This window comes from Melospiza melodia, chromosome 6, assembly GCF_035770615.1.
Source record: "Melospiza melodia melodia isolate bMelMel2 chromosome 6, bMelMel2.pri, whole genome shotgun sequence".
NCBI lineage: Eukaryota > Metazoa > Chordata > Aves > Passeriformes > Passerellidae > Melospiza > Melospiza melodia.
Genome location: NC_086199.1, coordinates 75,406,385 through 75,423,417, shown reverse-complemented (window position 1 = coordinate 75,423,417; position 17,033 = coordinate 75,406,385). Strand labels below are relative to the sequence as shown.

The 17,033-nt window shown below is 48.8% G+C and overlaps 1 protein-coding gene across 5 annotated transcripts in view; it reads right to left on the bottom strand.

Annotated features, from left to right (window-relative positions):
• Nucleotides 1-12,318, bottom strand: part of ACTN1 (actinin alpha 1) — an 85,613-nt gene extending 73,295 nt beyond the window's left edge. For all 5 annotated transcript variants that reach the window (XM_063159283.1, XM_063159278.1, XM_063159280.1 and 2 more), the window contains exon 1: nt 12,174-12,318. In XM_063159283.1, coding sequence (XP_063015353.1) covers nt 12,174-12,272 — 99 coding nt within the window. In that variant the 5' untranslated portion in view covers nt 12,273-12,318. The remainder of the gene's footprint in view (nt 1-12,173) is intronic.
• Between the last annotated feature and the right edge of the window lie 4,715 nt (nt 12,319-17,033).

Genomic DNA, 17,033 nt, shown 5'->3' with positions numbered 1-17,033 from the left:
TAAATTTAAAATCAGTTACCATCTTTTCAGAGCTTGTTGCCTTGCATCATCTGGGAACCACGCTCACAGATCAGAGTTCTGTGGTGCAGGCAGGTGTACAAACACAGCAGAAACATGGTCCCTTTCCCCAGTTATCCTGCAGCCTACAAGCCCCATAAGAGAGTGCAGGAAGATGCAGGGAGCTGCACAGGCAGACTCTGCTCAGGCCAGCAGGCAGAGACCTTGGCACACCTCTGGCCACTCCAGGACTTCCTCCCCACCTGACTGACCACTCTGCCCTGTATGGCAATAAATACATTTTCAACCTTCCACACAGCTCTGAACAAGTTAAGTATAGGACAGCAGCAGTGGAGGCTGACAACATGCACAGGGTCCAAAGGGGTAAGGACATCTCTTCTGTCCTAGGCTACATCCAGAGCACATGGAAGAAATACATTCTCATCACTTCTTTTTCCCCATTTGACAGGCCAGGGGCCATGGTGCAGACCTGCCTCTATTGCCCAGCACCACACAGGAATAAAGTCTGGAGACTGCACAATAACTTCTGAAGAGCAAAATGAAAACCCTGCAATGGGAGTGGGTTTTGGGTGGATACATTCTGTGTTATTTTGGGGTGGTTTTTTGAGGGTGGCAGTAGTAATCGTGTTTGTTTGATTTGGGTTTTGCTAGTGATAGTATTTTTTTAAAAACCTCCTCCTTAGGCCGGAAAGATTTTTAATTTTTCTAACTCCATCACAGGCCAAATATTGCCAACAAACACCTTCCACAGCAGCTGAGTACAGCATGCCTGCCAGCTGGACAATGAGGAATTTTACCACTGCACAGCCTTTGCTTGCTGTACTGGCATGTAGTCACCCACCCTCACTCCTCCTCATCCAGCAGGGCCCTCCATTTCAAAAGCTGCCCACACTCGATCCTCACCATGGCCCTCCTCCTCCTCCAGAAGGAAGAGCTCGAGTTACAACAGCTTCATCTCAGGAGGTAAACGTGAGGAAAGGCAACAAAGGCCAGAGACAAGCATGCTGACACTGCCCTCCTGCCAGGGTATAAAGGGAAAGCAGGTGAAGCCCTCAGGAAAGCTGTCTCACTGCTCCCAAGAGAAGTGGCTGAAGAAAGCTGCAAGTGATGTGTTTGCCTGGAAACCCTGCAGGAATGAATTTGCAGGGCCAGAAGCTGAAGTCCCTTGGCCTTGCCCATGAATTGAGTGCTTTAGCAGGTGGAGGGAGAGCATAGGCACCACACATTGGGACAAGAGGGTCCCTGACAGCAAGAAGACATTGAGCCTGCTGTGACAGTGATGTTCTACCCTGTATAAACCAAACGTTAAGTACCAACACATCACACCTTCAATGTCACCTGCTGCCCTGGGAGTTCCACCCAAGGCCACCATCTTCTGCCACAGCCTGCAAAAAGAAGGCTCCTTTTTGACAGCACCACCCTAAGCTAGGCACACCAGCTCACACCCACGGGGCTCTGAGGCAGCCCCCTGCCGTGGAAAGGCCACACGGTGCCCGCTGGGGCTTGGCACAAAGAGGCACTGGCAGCTGTGCCAGGCTTGTCCCCTGCATCCCTCTGAGACAGCAGCAGCAGCTACCTCTCACAGGACTGCAGGCAGAATTTGTTCCAAGCTCTGCAATCAGAGGATATTCTGCTTCAAGTGCTTTAATTACTGTAAGCAGTTCGCTAATTACAGTAGTAATGATTGGATTACGGCCAGTTAACAGCTTTAAAGAAATAAGCCATTATAGGAGGGGGAGAAAAATTCTCTTTTGGGTTTAGGATAGAAAAAGATTTCAGCAGTCCACCCTGTAGGAGGCTGTTGGTAGCTGGCTAGGTCAGACTATTTGCAACAAGCTGCAACAGCAAGGACCTGTGTCATGTGTCACTAAATGATATGTTGGCACATGACAATTATCAGTGTTGGAGGAGGTGAGTTTGCAGGAACAGAAGGTCTTCTGTTAGTGTGCTGACCCCATGTGCTCCAACACCTCTCCATGACTGGACCCAAAAGACACGATGCAGGCAGGTGTGTGCATCCTACATTATTGACCTGGTATCATGCCTGAGGATGCTTTATCTCATCATGCAAGTCATGAATACAGGCTTTTAGAATGTCTTAAGAGAGACCTGCTAGCTTGAACCAAATAGGCAACCACTCACACTGCCAAAAGCCAAAGGCACTCACCAAAAAGAACAGCAATTTCCTTTTACTAGCAATTGCTGCCAGCATTGGGAGGACCAGAAATCCATACAAGTAACAGGCAGGGAGGCTCCCTCCACACCTGACACATACACCTCCTCACTCCTTCCCTGACTACAGAGCAGCCTGCAGAAAAGCAACTGGACTAATGGATCCCTGCAAGAAGTCCTATCCCAAAGGAGACACTGAAATAAGGGGGACTGACTACCAACTCTGGAAGATAAAGTTTTTTGTGGCCATCCCTTTTCTGAGAAAGGCAAGAAGACTCTCAGATATGAGGCAGGCAAGATTACCAGACACACAGCCTCGGCACTGTGCAAGGCACCTTCCAGAAAACAGGAAAGCAAGATCCTGCTTTACAGAAGAAATCGCCAGTGTGTTGAAACTACAATAAAGGCAACAATACTCATTCACAGGTGACTATCCTGATGGCACAGCCAGCCAGCAGTGTGCCACGGCCCTGTGGGTCAGGTAGCTCTGCCTAACCAAGAAAAGCCAATCCCTTGCACCACCAGCAGCCACTTTTACATCTCTACTCGCCCTAGGAAAAGCAGGTCTCTATACCTCTTGCTAGCCCTCAGCACAACAGCCAGCCCTCCATGGTAACACACCACCATTGTACCCCCTGCAAAAGCTCTTCAGTTATTCCCCTTGCCTCCCCTCAGCAGTATCTCCTTCTGCTTAGTTTCCTTACTCTCTTTTCCCTTCAGAGCTCTTCAGCTGAGGACTGGCAGAAACTGAGTTTGGTATCACTGGCTGGAGGGCGAGGATTTCTGGCAAGAGAAAACCAGTAGATCTGGGCATCTTGCCCAGAGTGAGTTCACACTTGGCTCACCACAGCTGGAAATAGTCTCATCTCTGGCCAGAGTTCCCCAACGGCCCAACAAAACCCTTGGGAAACAGCAAGTTTCCACACGCTGCCCATTTTGAAAGAGCCTGGAACAGGGGTGCTCATGACTGCACTACGGGGCTGCACCCAGGCAGCGTCCATGCACAGGCCCTGATGAGAGAGCCACAGGCTCTCTGGCTTTGCGTGCAGAACCAGGTGGGGCCAAGACCAGAACTTCCTCTGGAGATGCTCCTCTTGTACAACAATATTGCAAGCAGGGCTAGAGGGAAGGCAGAGGCTAGCCTGGCATAAATACGCTCTAAACAGCTTCAAACAGCCTCCTTTTTTTGGCACTGCTTAGCAGTTAAGAAATTAGCTTGCTTTTTTTTTTTTTCAATCATGGAGTCACCTTTTACAGTTTTCCTGAGGATAATACATTTAAGTAGCAGAATTGACTTGCCATGTACTGAAGGGTAGATTTAAATAAAGTGAGTGAGGGGGATTACAGGTAAGGAAGTACTTGGGTAGCAAGATAAACTTTGCTGCTGTAGAGCCAAGGAATCCAGCCAGGAAACAGGGCTCTAGGATGTACACATCATTTTCCATGATGAAGAAAAGAGCACTCAGCTGGGATGCAGAGACCATACATGGTTCTCTCACTCTCTCGCATCTCTCAGAGGCCTTTATGGGCTAGCTCCTGCAGGGAAGATGTAACAGCACAACTTCCATTTACAGCAGCAGTGAGGTTCAAATGCTTAGCATCATATGAGTGAGGAGTAGCAAGTGCCCTGGCTGCCTGATCCAAAGGACATGGAAAGCAGAAGTCCTGCCTCTACTGCCAATTGGCCTTGGTTCAGCACCTCTGTAGGACACGAGGGTCATCCTCAGCGTTATAAAAGGAAACGCCAGTATTCTGTGTGAAATTTCTCCAGCCATCCAGCACTGTGTTGATGGAAGGAGCAGAGCAAGCCAGCTGCCCATTCACACTATGCTGTGTGACACACACAAGATTTCACAGGGGTCCCTCTGAAAAACGAGGGCCATGCACAGGACACATGAGCAGAGCCCACCTGTGCTGTCCAGAAGGGCAGGCCCCACACTGCAGCAGTGCACAGCCACTGCCAGGTCGGACAGATTGACAAAGCAGCAATCAGCTGACCATCGAGCCATCCCCTCCTTCCCACTGACCACATAAGTTATCTAGGAGCATGTGGAAAAAGCTGCTGCTCAAGAAGCCTGCCCTGCAGCCTCACCTGCCTATGAACTATCCACACTGGTGCTCCCAGTAGCCCTGGATTGCTGGTATTCAGAGCCCTACTTGAAACCACTGCAATCTGACTGACAGGTGATGCAGAGACACACATTAGTGGTGCTCACTGTAGTGAGTGTAGCCAAGACACGGTCTTTCCACTTCCCATCTTGGCTCTAATACCATAGAAAAATGACAGGTTTGCTGTCATTTCTCACACCACAGGGTTGAACACATTGCCAGTCTACACAGACAGAATGACAAGTCAAAGACTTATCTGGATGAAAGACCAAAATCCCCTCTGTTTATGGGCGCATTCCCCAGCCCTGCCAATGGAAGCTGTTTCAGATCACTGAGGGTGGAGAATGTCTCTGCATAGTCTCATCCATGTTGTAGTGCTTCAAAGCAGCCATGGATTTGGAAGCAGCATAAGAGAGGACAATTGCAGGTAAAAGCATGAAGAGAGCAAGCTGCAATACGTAGGAGAGCTGGCTTTCAAAGGCCTGACCCAGCCCTTACCAGTAAGATACACTCATTGCCAGCTGAATGGCAAAGACAAAATGACAGTAAGCCAGCATGGGGAAAAAATGGTTCTGCTTTACCACCTAATAGGGAGCCAAGAGGTTAAACTGGCACCAAGCCACACCACATCCTATGACCAATTTCTGCTCTCATACAGTAGGGGAATGAGAGCAGGGAAGGCAATGGCAGGAAAGGAATTGGAAGTAATTTAATTAAACATATTCTTAATTAATTTTTAAATTAATCATATTAATGCTAGTGCCTTTGTTCACCTAAGCATTTTTTTGATTGGCCCAAAACGTCCCCAGTTCTGTCCCAGGGATCTGAGTGACTTTTGGGAACCCGTATGTCAGTCTCATGCACCGAGGTCAAAAAGAAGTGGTGGGTGGTTCCACCGACTTCAATAGAAGGCTTTTCTGGCATGACTAACACCAGACAGACAGTACTGCTGCTGACAAGTCCATCCCACCACTCTTCACCAACTCATCCCCACAGATCCAATCTCTGAGTAACAATGCTTCAGCCCCAAAACGCCAGAGTCGGAGCAAATCCTATGTCTCTGTGAAGAAAAGGTGACTGCCTTTCTTGCTGATGTTATGTTTTTCCCACCCCGGCAGTTGTCAAGCACACTATACCTGCTTTTTCCCCCCTCAGGCACAGTTCACATATTGCTTTGATGGGATAACAGGGTTTTACATTGCTATAGAAGACTTATATAAAAGTCATGCTAAGCATATTCCTTATGATAACCATCATGCTTCCAACAGTCACACATGGCAAGAAATCAGTTTTATATTCCCATACAGAAGAAGAGCAAACTCTTGCACAGTCTTCCATCCTCCTCAAACACCATTTCTCAGACTGTACAAAATACCTCTAAAAATCACAGCAATCCATCCAGCAAGCCCATGGGGCTGACACAATATATTCAAGTGAGACCAGTCCATTGTATGTAGTATTTTTGCAGCTTCCCAATGTTTCCCCAGACAGTTCTCCAGCCTCTTTTCTACACTGACTGCTTTCTGCACCTCATTGTCAGAAAGAGCACAGCCATTCTCCAACAGCATAAGTGCACCCCAGAGAACAGCCTAAGTGTCAGGCACAACAGTGATAATCCACAGCCAGATGGAAAACACACTCAGTCCTTCACCAGCACAGTTTTCACCATCTCTGTCGCTGCTGTTTGTGCCAACCTTAACTCCAGGTCAATGTTCTTAGTGGATTTCAGTGAGTAGCCACAGAAAAGCACACAGGCTCACAAACTGTGAGGCCAAATGAACCCTGCTCCTCCTCTGTCACCTGACAGTGCATGAGAGCTGCACCTCTCATACTGCACACACGATAAGAGCAAAGTGCCTGCAGCAGGAGCAACTGGGACCTCGGGGCTAGGAAGAACAGTCAGTGGCTCGCTACTGTAACATACAGTTTCCAAAAGTGTGACTCCAGTGTTCACTTTTACCCTGCAGGTTTGCTGCCCCACATTCTCAGTTACCACCCAGCTATACCTGAATTATACAGACAACACCATCTCATACAAAAGCATGTGCTTCCAAGGGGACAAGTGGGGACACGTTCTTACCCAACACACAATAAAACTGGTTTCCAAACAGCTTCTTCTTAAGGATGCCCTAAGTAGCATGCCACATGCCCCAAGCTACAAGCACTGCAAGCGGTCAGGGCAGAAAACAATGTTATCCTCTCTAGCCTTTGCACTCAATGCATTGAAAAAATGTCACTACTAAATCACATGTACAAGAACTTAAACTGGTTGCCTGAAGCAGTCAGCAAGAAATTCCCCAGACAGACACACTTTACATCACTGGGCTGGTAGCTGGATGCCTTTGAGGTGTTTCACCCTTCCCTAGAGGGCTGGAAGGACAAGTTCAGTACAGACTGATGAGTACCATGTTCTCATAAACTGATCCTTGGGATCTGTTACAGACTCCCCCTGAAAGAATCTGCTGTCACCATCTTAACCCATGCCTGCTTTCTCCTTAGACTGCCCCCTTACACAGAATTCTGAACAGGAGGGTAAGTCACAGCAAAACACACACGCCTCATTCATCATCCACCATGAGGTTACAATGAATAATAATGTTCTCGTTAAAAAAAACCAAACACGCACATCCTGACAAAACCTGATCATAGAAAGTATGAGGCAGCTCCCACACTCAAGGACATATAACTGATCTACAAAGCCAGGTATTTCCAGAGTTCCCTACAGCAACTTCTGAGTTTAATGTTTTGAAAAGCAAGTATCTGGCAACAAGATACCTATGTTAAACAACAAAAGCTTGATCTGAAAGATAGGAGATATCTGGTGACCTATATTGCCTGCCTGCAAAAGAGCAGCTGAGCAAGCACTCTTACAAATTTCACCATTCTGCTTCAGCATCAATAATGGTCAGTGTGAAATAAAGCACGCAGGACACTTGGGTGCAGCAGGGCCACCTTCCCCACAGTGCAAAGACCATGCAAGGACCATCCCTTGCTATGGCCCACACAGGGTCACAGCAGCAGCAAAGCAACCCAGTGCAGTGCATTCATCAGCAATGCACATTTATTTACCTCGCGGCTGAATCTATAATGGCACTGAAAGAAATTTCAGCAATCTTCAGTTTAGGAGTGGTATCACACCTTTCTGTGGGTCCACAGCAGCTACCACAACCATAGCTTTCTGGAAGTTTAGATACCTTTCTCAAAACAGACCCTCTCTGGACAAGAGGACACTCAAACCAAATGAAAAGGAAACTATGATTGTGGCTCTTACATTTTGTCAGAGATAATAGTCACACTCATACCACCTGACTAGAGCATGCTTACCAGGAGGCTTGGAGGTGGGGCGTTTCTATGATGGCCCTATTTAATGAGCACTTTCTATCATTAGCAACTTTCTATCATTAGCAACCCCACCTCAGAAAGGTGATTAGAACAGCAAAATTCAAATCATAAATGCAGTAAGGCCTGCAGGATGCAGGCACAGCAGGGTCATGAGACTCGTGCAGTTTTTTTTTACCCTTGTATTTATGTGTATCTTTACATACAGTGCAGGGCACAGAATAGTGAGAGAGGTTTAAGAAGACTTGAGTTTCTAACAGGCAATTTATGAAAGTTCATGAACAACTGTACTTAGTAAGTGCTACTTGGCACAGAAAAGGTGCCACCAAAGTCTGTGCTATCACTGCCTCTGCAGCACCATAAATCTGACCAGTCCAGTTCTCTAAGCCAGAGATATCGTTTATTGCCACACTGTCAGAGATGCCAACATGGCAAGGCAGAGCAAGAGTGGGTAAAGCACATGGCACATCAATTTCACCAATTTAATTTTTTTCATATTTTTTAATTTTTTTTAAATAAAGATAAGCATTATTATAATTCCTTAGAGCATGAAAGTTGCATATGGCTATCTTCTACACACTGCAAATGAACACTGCTTCCTACTCCTAAGAAAGCAGTTGTCAGGTCAAAAAGAAATTTGGCATTTAAAGTTTCCCTGCCAGCTCTACAGTTGAGACAAGTTGCTTCAGGCAAGATTTTAAAATAAACCTGAAGGAGCTGTACCTTGAGCAAAGAGTTCATTAAGAGAGAATGGCCCACGTGAGAGCCTGCTGTATGGAGGACCTGAAAGCTGGACTCCTACCAATACCCCCAAACAAACCCAGCTTCACCTCAGTGTTATTCCTGACACTAAGGAGCTGGAGACTGTCCTTCTCATCATCACCCTTCCCCTCACCTGTGAAGATGAGCCAGGCATGCTGAACACCACCTGGCTAACCTAGTCCCTCACACCAAACCCACCAGGAAAAGTCTGAACGCTGCAGCTGATAACTTGTCATCAGGAGGTAGTAATGTCTTTGTGGGCACAAATGACAATCGCCTGACCACTAAACACCCACAGATGTACTTCTTACTAAGCAACCTTGTCTATCTTGACAGCTAGGTGAGTCCACTGCAATGGCTTTCAGCAAGTTTTGCTTTGCAGATCTGGGAAACGGCAGGATCAATCTTGTTACACCTTAGCTGCTGCTACTTTGAGGCTTGACTCCAGACAGGAAAGAAGAGAAGGCACAGAGGAAAAAAAAAGGCTGTTACAAGAAACTGCTGAGATGAGTTCAACAGTTCAAACTACTGAGATGTAGTTCAAAGGAGAAAGCATTTTAATGCCCAGAAGAGACCCCTGCTCCTGCACAAAAGATTGTCCAGAGGTTTGTATCACGTGAAAAGTAGCTGAATTTGCTTAAGAACAGCAATGCTGTGATGAGCTCTTTAAAACCTCTTAGAGAGTCACTTCTGATAGATATGAGAAACTGGCTTCATGTGGAAAGCTGCTTTCCTCCCAGGAACTGTCACTTTATCCCTACACTGTAAAACAGCAGCTTCCAAGGAAGGGGCAGGCAGGCAGGTGTGAAACCAGTGCTTCTCCTCTGTATCACATTCAAGAGGCCAACTTTCACCCTTCACATATGAAATTCATTCTGCAGTTTGCCTATTTACCCATTTCAAAGCAACATTCCAGACAGCAAAGGTTGTAATATCTGTCTCAGCACAGGTAGGAAACCTGCAAACCAGCTCCCAAAAGCTCAACAAACTTGTCCTTATAATGCTCCTGTAGAAGACATTACTAAAATTCAGTAATCTTCCCCCTTCTGATGCCTGCTGAGTTCTGCTAAGCCCGTGCATCCAGAAGGGGAGCTGGATTTAATTCACATTTGAGTAACTGGACTGCTCGCTTCCCAAGTCTCAATGAGTCCCAGCTGCACAGAACCGGGCAGGACAGCAAAAGTGGCACAGCTACCCACAGCCCAGAGAGCCTTACCGAGCCAGGACACCAGGGGCAGGGCTGCAAACAGCCAGCAGGACACACACACTTCTTGCACTGACATTTGTTGCTGCATTACTGGCCGTGCCATCACTTTAGACATGCTGTCCTTGCTCCCAGAGGGGGCCCAAAAAGCAAAGTTTAGAGTCTGCCTCAGCAGCTGGCCTCAGGGATACAAACAATAATAATGATGATAATTCAACAGCACTTAAATCAGACTTAGGTGAAGAAAAACCTAAAATATGTGAGTCAACAAGAAAAGACTGAGCCTGAAATGTATCTACAGGAATATTTGGTAGGCATCAATCTCTCTTTTCACACTCAGTAAGCTATTAACTAACAAGTACTGTACTGAACATTCAGGCTTAATTACTGCAGTGATTTCATTTCACAGGTAAGAAGGACTGACAGTTTTACTACACCACACTTTTTGCTTGGTAGATACTGTTGCCTTCTTACATCTGAAGGACCCAAGCCCCAAGACCCCAACAGGGCTTTTGGTCACATTCAGACCCCCAGAAATCCCTCAATATATGCACAGCCTGCCCCAGCTGGGGTGCAACCACCAACCCCTCTGAGGGCATATTAGCCTGATGGGCTGCAGCTGGGAAGAGCCATCACTCCCAGAGCTGATCCTCCAAAATACAGAGGTGGGGGGGTCACCATAAAACTTTGAGCTTGCACCCACTGCAGAAGGGAACAGCTTCAGCTGTTCATCAGCAGAAAGAGGAACAATAAAGTGATCCCACCACCAGCAACAGACATTTAACTACAGAGAGTCCCCCAGTCCAGCAAGCTGGAGAGCGACTCCCACCACATCAAATTCAACTGGTAGCTGTTGATCTGCACAAGAAGTTGGCTTTCATTACTAAAAATTCCCTCTTGGCTTCTTCCCTCTGCACAAGTAACCCACGTTAACAGAACAGCTCTCTGTCACCCTCTTGTGATAGGACCAAGAGGACTTAAAATCTCCTGGAAGGAGGTAATACTAAGAGAACATGACATTTACAGCATGTACAGCAACCCTGGGTTTAAGGCTTTTGAGTCCAAAGGTTCCACTCCTGCTTCTGACAACCAAACCAGTGTACCTCTATATATAAAATATTCTACCTCACCCGGCACCATAAAAGGCAAAAACCCCTACAGCGTAACAATCATTTCTCTTCACAGCCGTCAGCAAGGCTGGTGATCTTGCTCTGGGCCCCAGTAGCTGTTTCTAGATGTACTGGCCAGATACAGGCATAGGACTGGAAACAGAGATTGCAGCCAGGCAGAAGAAACTTCCCTCCTCAAAGGAGCGGAGCTCTGACTTCCAATAAGCCATCCACCACTCACAGCCCAGACCAAGACTGCATTCCTCACTTTTCCTTTGCCGAAATATAACCTCACACACCATCAACTCTTTCACCAGTAAATGCCCTTGATTGTGTACTTTAGTTCTCATGCTATCTACTCTTAGCACTCAAGCCCCTGAGCAAGGAAACCACTGACAGTAGCTCTGTAGCTATCACCTTCAATCAACTCATCATACTCCAGGGAAAAAACTTCTCAGTGGCACCATTTCAGACAGCTCTGAACAGGAAAACCTGAAAACCTTTCATCTCGAAGTGGAGGAGGGGAAGAGGAGAAGGGTTAAAGAGGAATAATAACCTTCCCACTGTTGTGGTCTCCTTCCCAACTGTTCCCAGCTTTCTACAGAAAGCCCCACACCTCAGGCTACATTATATACGTTAATATATCATTTGTGCTAAAAAAGCACTATCATCCCCTCTCTCATGGAAGGTCTGGGGTTCTCTTCCCTGCTCACAGCAAGGGGAGAGCAAGGCACGATCCAAAACACGAGCCAGTGACTGGCTGCGAAGCCAGCGGGAGCCTGCTGCACCCCGAAGTGCCCCGGCCATGCCAGCATCAGTGCCGCTCCAAATTCTGCTTTACTCTCGTCCGATGGAGTGACTAAAACGGAAATATTTCGGGGATTAGGATTCCTGAGTGATCTAATACAGGATGCTTTTGGTTTAAAGGAGGAGGGGAAAAAAAAATATAACTAGCTAGCGGCGAGGCTGGAGCTCCTCCTGAGCTCCCCTCCCCACCGCCACCCTTTCGGTTTAAAAAGGGGCCGAATGTTACCATTTTTGGACATGAGCTACGCGCAAGCCCTGCCCTAAACCACACCATTCAAACCAGCAGCCAGTGACTGTCCCGCCGCCGGGGCCGGGGCACGGGCGGCGCCGGGGGTGCGGGGGGAATGCGGGGGGGCCCCGCCACCGCCCGCCGGCGTCCCGGCCCCGCCCGGGCGCACCTGCGGGCCGGGAGCCGTGACCCGGCCGCGGCCGCCGCTGCGGGGGGACCGCCGCGGCACCTCCCTCCCGCCCCGCCATCACCTGCCCGCCCCGCCCGCCCCCGCGGCCCCGCCGCCTCGCCCCGCCACGCCGCGCAGCGCCAGCCCCCGGCCGGGCGCGCACCGGCCCCGCCGCAGCGCTGGAGGGGGCGGCGGGGCCGGGGCCCGGCAGCCCCGCGGGATGCACGCCAGGAGAGAGGACGGGGGTGCGCCCACCTTCCTCTGCTGCTTCTCCCAAGCTGGGTCGAGGAGCAGGTCCCGGTCCCAGTCTTCCTCCGGCTGCATGTAGTCATTGGTCTGCTCGTAGTGATCCATGGCTGCGGCCGCTGCTGCCCGTCGCGTCGCGCCCCGCCGCTGCCGCTGCCCGCTGTGTCCGTCCCGGCCCCGCGGCCGCTCAGCCCGAGCGCGCGGCGGCGGCGCCCGCTCCCACCTCTCCCTGCCTCGGCCGCGCGCAGAGCCGCGGGGGCGGGACGCGCCGCCCACCACCCGCCTCCGCGCCGCTCATTGGCCGCCATCCGCGCGGCCGAGCCCCGGCCCCCGAGTGTGAGCTCCTGTTTCATTGGTCTTCGCAGCCGTCCATCACAAGACATCTTGTGGGCCGTGGTAGGCGGGGCGCGGCAGCCCCGCCCTACTCACGGCCCTTCTCGCCACCCCGCCGGCGTGGGGCGGAGGCCGCGGGCGGGTGCGCCGTGCCGTGCCGTGCCGTGCCGTGCCGTGCCGTGCCGTGCCGTGCCGTGCCGTGCCGTGCCGTGCCGTGCCGTGCCGTGCCGTGCCGTGCCGTGCCGTGCCGTGCCGTGCCGTGCCGTGCCGTGCCGTGCCGTGCCGTGCCGTGCGATGTAGGGAGGCTCCGCGCCGCTGTGGGAGCATTTCTCTTTTGACGGCTCCGCGGCTGGATGGGGCGCGGGAGCCTGTGCTGGGGTGTCCTCACCGGCGGATCCGAGCGGCATTTTGTCACAGAATCACAGAATACTCTTGAATTGGAAGAGACCCACAAAGATCATCGAGTCCAGCTCCTAGCGCCACACGGGACACCCCAAGAGTCATCCCTGTGCCTGAGAGCATTGCCCAAAGGTTGCTTGAGTGCTGTGACCACTGCCCTGGGGAGCCTGTTCCAGTGCCCAGTCACCCTCTGGGTGAAGAACCTTTTCCTGATATCCAACCTAAACTTTCCCTGATACAACTTCAGGTGCATCAAATGCTGGCACCGTGAGGATGTTTCCGTGTGGCACAGCCGGTGCCCATCCTGCCGGTCCCGACGGGAGTGCTCGGTGACAGCCCCACAGTCCTGCTGCCCGACTCCAAACACAGCTCGGGCGTTGTGCAGGAGTGCCCGCAGCCAGGACGCAGAAAGAAGGGGCAGTGTCCCCTGTTCTGAGTTCCCTGGCAAACAAAACTCCAGGCTGGCATTGCCAGCACTGGCAGCCGGAGCCCTCAGGGCCCGAGGTGGGTGCCGCAGGCCAGGGACAGCCAGGGCCTCCCAGACGGCAGCACCTGCTGCTGTCTGCCCGCAAATATCCCGTTCGACAGGAAAACGCTCAACTGAAGTGCGTTTGGCTCATCGAGCAGCTTCCTAGAAGGGAAACACAAGTTAAGGAGTGTACCAACACGCAAATACTTGACACGGGCTTCCGTCAGTTAAACGAGTAGGGGAGGAAAAGAACAGCAGAATTGTTTGTTCCCCTGGTAGTCTCGCTGAGAAGCGCTGCGGCATCTCTCACAGAAGTGGAGGAAGCCCAAGGAAACGCCATTCCGCAGCATCATGATAACAGAGGAAGCAGAAGTTTGGAGCCCAGGAATGTGGGAGAGAGGGGGTAGCTGAGAATGGACTAGAAAGATGCTGCAAAGCACCAGGTTGAATTGAGCTGAAATGTTCCACATCAAGCTAGATTTAGCCCTAAATCACACCAATGAGCTCCACTTGCAAAAAAGGGAAAATTTTTTTCCTGTGTCTTAACAAACATTGGGAGTGAAACTAGATATATTCTTTACTTCTTGGTGTAAATAACTGTGCAGTCTATAATGAACAGATGTATGATATAATGGTACTCTGTACTGTTCTCTGTCTTCATGTGTCATATGATGTACCTTTATGTACAGTTGCAGATATCAAAACCACAAATATAATTATCAGAATTATAACAGTTCTGCACCATTCAGAGACTTGCATTCACTCTACCATGCATCACTCAAGATGAAGAAAGATTATTTAAATAAGTAAGTACAGTAACATTCATAATTTTGAAGAGGAAGGGCCAATTTTTATTTCTTACAACCATTCAGTGAAACGCCAGTTCACAAATTTAACAGAATTTGTGAACCAACAGCTACAGCCTGATCACAGGCGGATACAGAAACAACATGATGATAGAGAAACAACAAAGATGTCTAAAAGTTTTGTTCCTTTTTATTATTTATGAAGATATTTTCCACCTGAGGAATCTGGGAGAGTGTGGGTATTGGTAGAGATCTGGGGGAAAAAAGGAGGAGGGAAACAAATATATTCCTTGAAAGAAGTCTTAAGCTTTGTATTTTAAGGCAGGGGGTCCTACTTGCTTCACCGCCCCTATATTTTAAGAGCTCATTATTGAAAGCCACTTTTCAGACCTTCACAAATGTGGAGAGAAGTCTGCCTTTTAGTTAGTGGGGACTCTCAGCATTTCCCAGGAAATGGTCAGCACCACGGAGGTCCAAGCCCTGAGACACGCAGTAGGTTTCTGTGAGGCTGAATCTTCTAGATGCCGCCTCTTTGGTTACCTGGAGTTGAGTTGCAAAGCAACCGTGCCCATATTCATAAAGTTACTATTCTTACCTGTGTGAAATTCACCCAGTGATCTCTTACAGAGTCTGATGATACTATAAATAGAAAACTATTTTTAGTTGCCAGTATCCTGTTCATGTACCTATTTCTTCTTGCACAGGGCAAAGGATGGATTAGACAATTTAAAAGACAACATAAGTGCAATAAAATCAAGAACTAGTGTGAGGTTTCTATTGCCTCTCTCCTAATTGTCTCTGACATTTGTATTTCTAACTTCATCATCCTTGCTTCTAAAATTCTTTCTTGGATTTCTGGGAAATACTTAGTTTTTCACTCCTAAGCCCATCCCAACCATTAGCTTTTTATAAACTCCTTAACAAAAGGAAGTGAGTGTTCTTGGCCAGTTTTATGAATTTACGAGCAATAGTGAGGGGTGAAAAAAGACTGTTTCCAAACTTGGGATAGTTCCCAGATCCACTTGACCCTCTGCCCTTGCAAAGAGTAGTACCAGCACCACGAAGGGGAAGAGAGAAGCTTGCAATGGGAGAGGGAAGCACAGCAGCAACAGGACCCACAGAGCCCAGTGCTACTGACGGGAGAGGCACCTCTAACCCCAGCAGCACTCTGGTCTGCCTTACTTGCTGTCATTACTCCTAGAGTTCTCTTCTCTGTACAAGATTGCTGCTGATTTCCGTGGGCATTATTCCCACCCCGCTGGACCAAGTGGGTCTCCAGTAAAGTCTTTCTGATGCAATGAAGAGAGGGTGGCCTTTCTGCAGGGCAGGGGACAGAGTCACCATGAGAACAGCTGGACGTACACCCTACTTGTTCAGCCTGCAACAGATGAAAAGAGGAACAAGCCCGAAGGCATTAGGGTATTTCTGGTTACTGTGTGCTGCTCATTCTCTTTGTGCTTTGCATATTAGCTACAGGTCACGAGCTTCCCTGGGGACATATCTGTTTTCTTGCCAAGAACATCCATAAGCTTCTGTAATGAGGCCCGGCAGGTGAGCTCAGTCACTGTACAATAGTGAACAAGGCTGTGTTGGAATGGCCCTTGACTTTTGTTTTGGGAAGTCTCACAGGCAAGTTTCAGCACTTACATTCTGCAGATGCATAAAAACTTTGTTGCTCAAAGATTTGGCACCTAAATTTGCACTGTATGTTGGGCTGTCACAGTAGAGAATTCAACAAGTTAAATTCTTTTTCCTAATTTCTATGTCACCAATTCAGGACAGACTACCAGTAAGAGCTCAGGCCCTGGGAAATGCAGGCATTAACTTGGTTGAGCTCAGTGGGGTATACCATATATGATATCTCTGTCTGGCCCAAACAATAAAAAGACTCAGGAACCAGAGAAGATAAAGACAATAACATTTTCCATGTTCCTACAAGAGACAGGGAATGGATTAAAGTTTAGAAGAGAGCACACTTCAAACTGGACACCATAAGTACACACATCCCTGACAACTGGTGTATCCACATACAAACCTAAGGCTTGATCCAGGCCATGCTCAGTGCCACCTCTCCTGGTGGAAGCAGAGGAAGATGCTGCCCTGAGGCACAGGGGAAGCCACGGTGCAGCAGCTGCTGCAGAAGCTGCACACCTCCATGTGGAGTGCTCTGAAAGGCACAGCCAGCCAATGCCTTCCACATGGCAGCAGGAAGGCAAGAGCCTCTGGAGATTGCAAATTAAGTATGAGACAGCTCATTCCTGCTGCCACCAAGAGGGAGACTCGGGTTTGAGTATCTTGTTCTCACTTTCTGATTGTGCAGATCTTGCCTGATGATGTGCCCCTAGCTTAAAGAGGCAAGAGGCAGAATTTATTGTTTCTCTCACTTCCCAGGCACCGAAACTGACCATGGGAAAGTGTGACAAGCTTTGGAGGTAAACATTGTGAATTTTTTCTGGAAAGGGAACAGCTGCAACATGGTAGGAGAATAGCAAGCACATGGCTCCACCCTTGCCTTCACAGAAAACCTTTTCCTATGCAAGAGTCACTGCGCGCTCAGACTTATCATTATTTAGCTCCAGCTTAAAAACTTCACTTAAAATCCATTCACTTTGATGTTATCCATAATTGCAAGTCTAATATTTTGTAGTAAAATGCTTGAAAAAAACCCAGCCCTCCCCCATCTTCAAGGATATCACTATTACAGTGGTATCTTCAGGCTATTTTCAAGCAGAACCCTTTTCTGGCCATGGCTTGGAATCACTTTCCAGAGAGAAAGCCAACAAAAATTTAATTCCTTCTGAGCAAGACAGCTGCCTCATCATACTTCAGCTACAACACACTGAACTGGCTTCTTTCCCACAC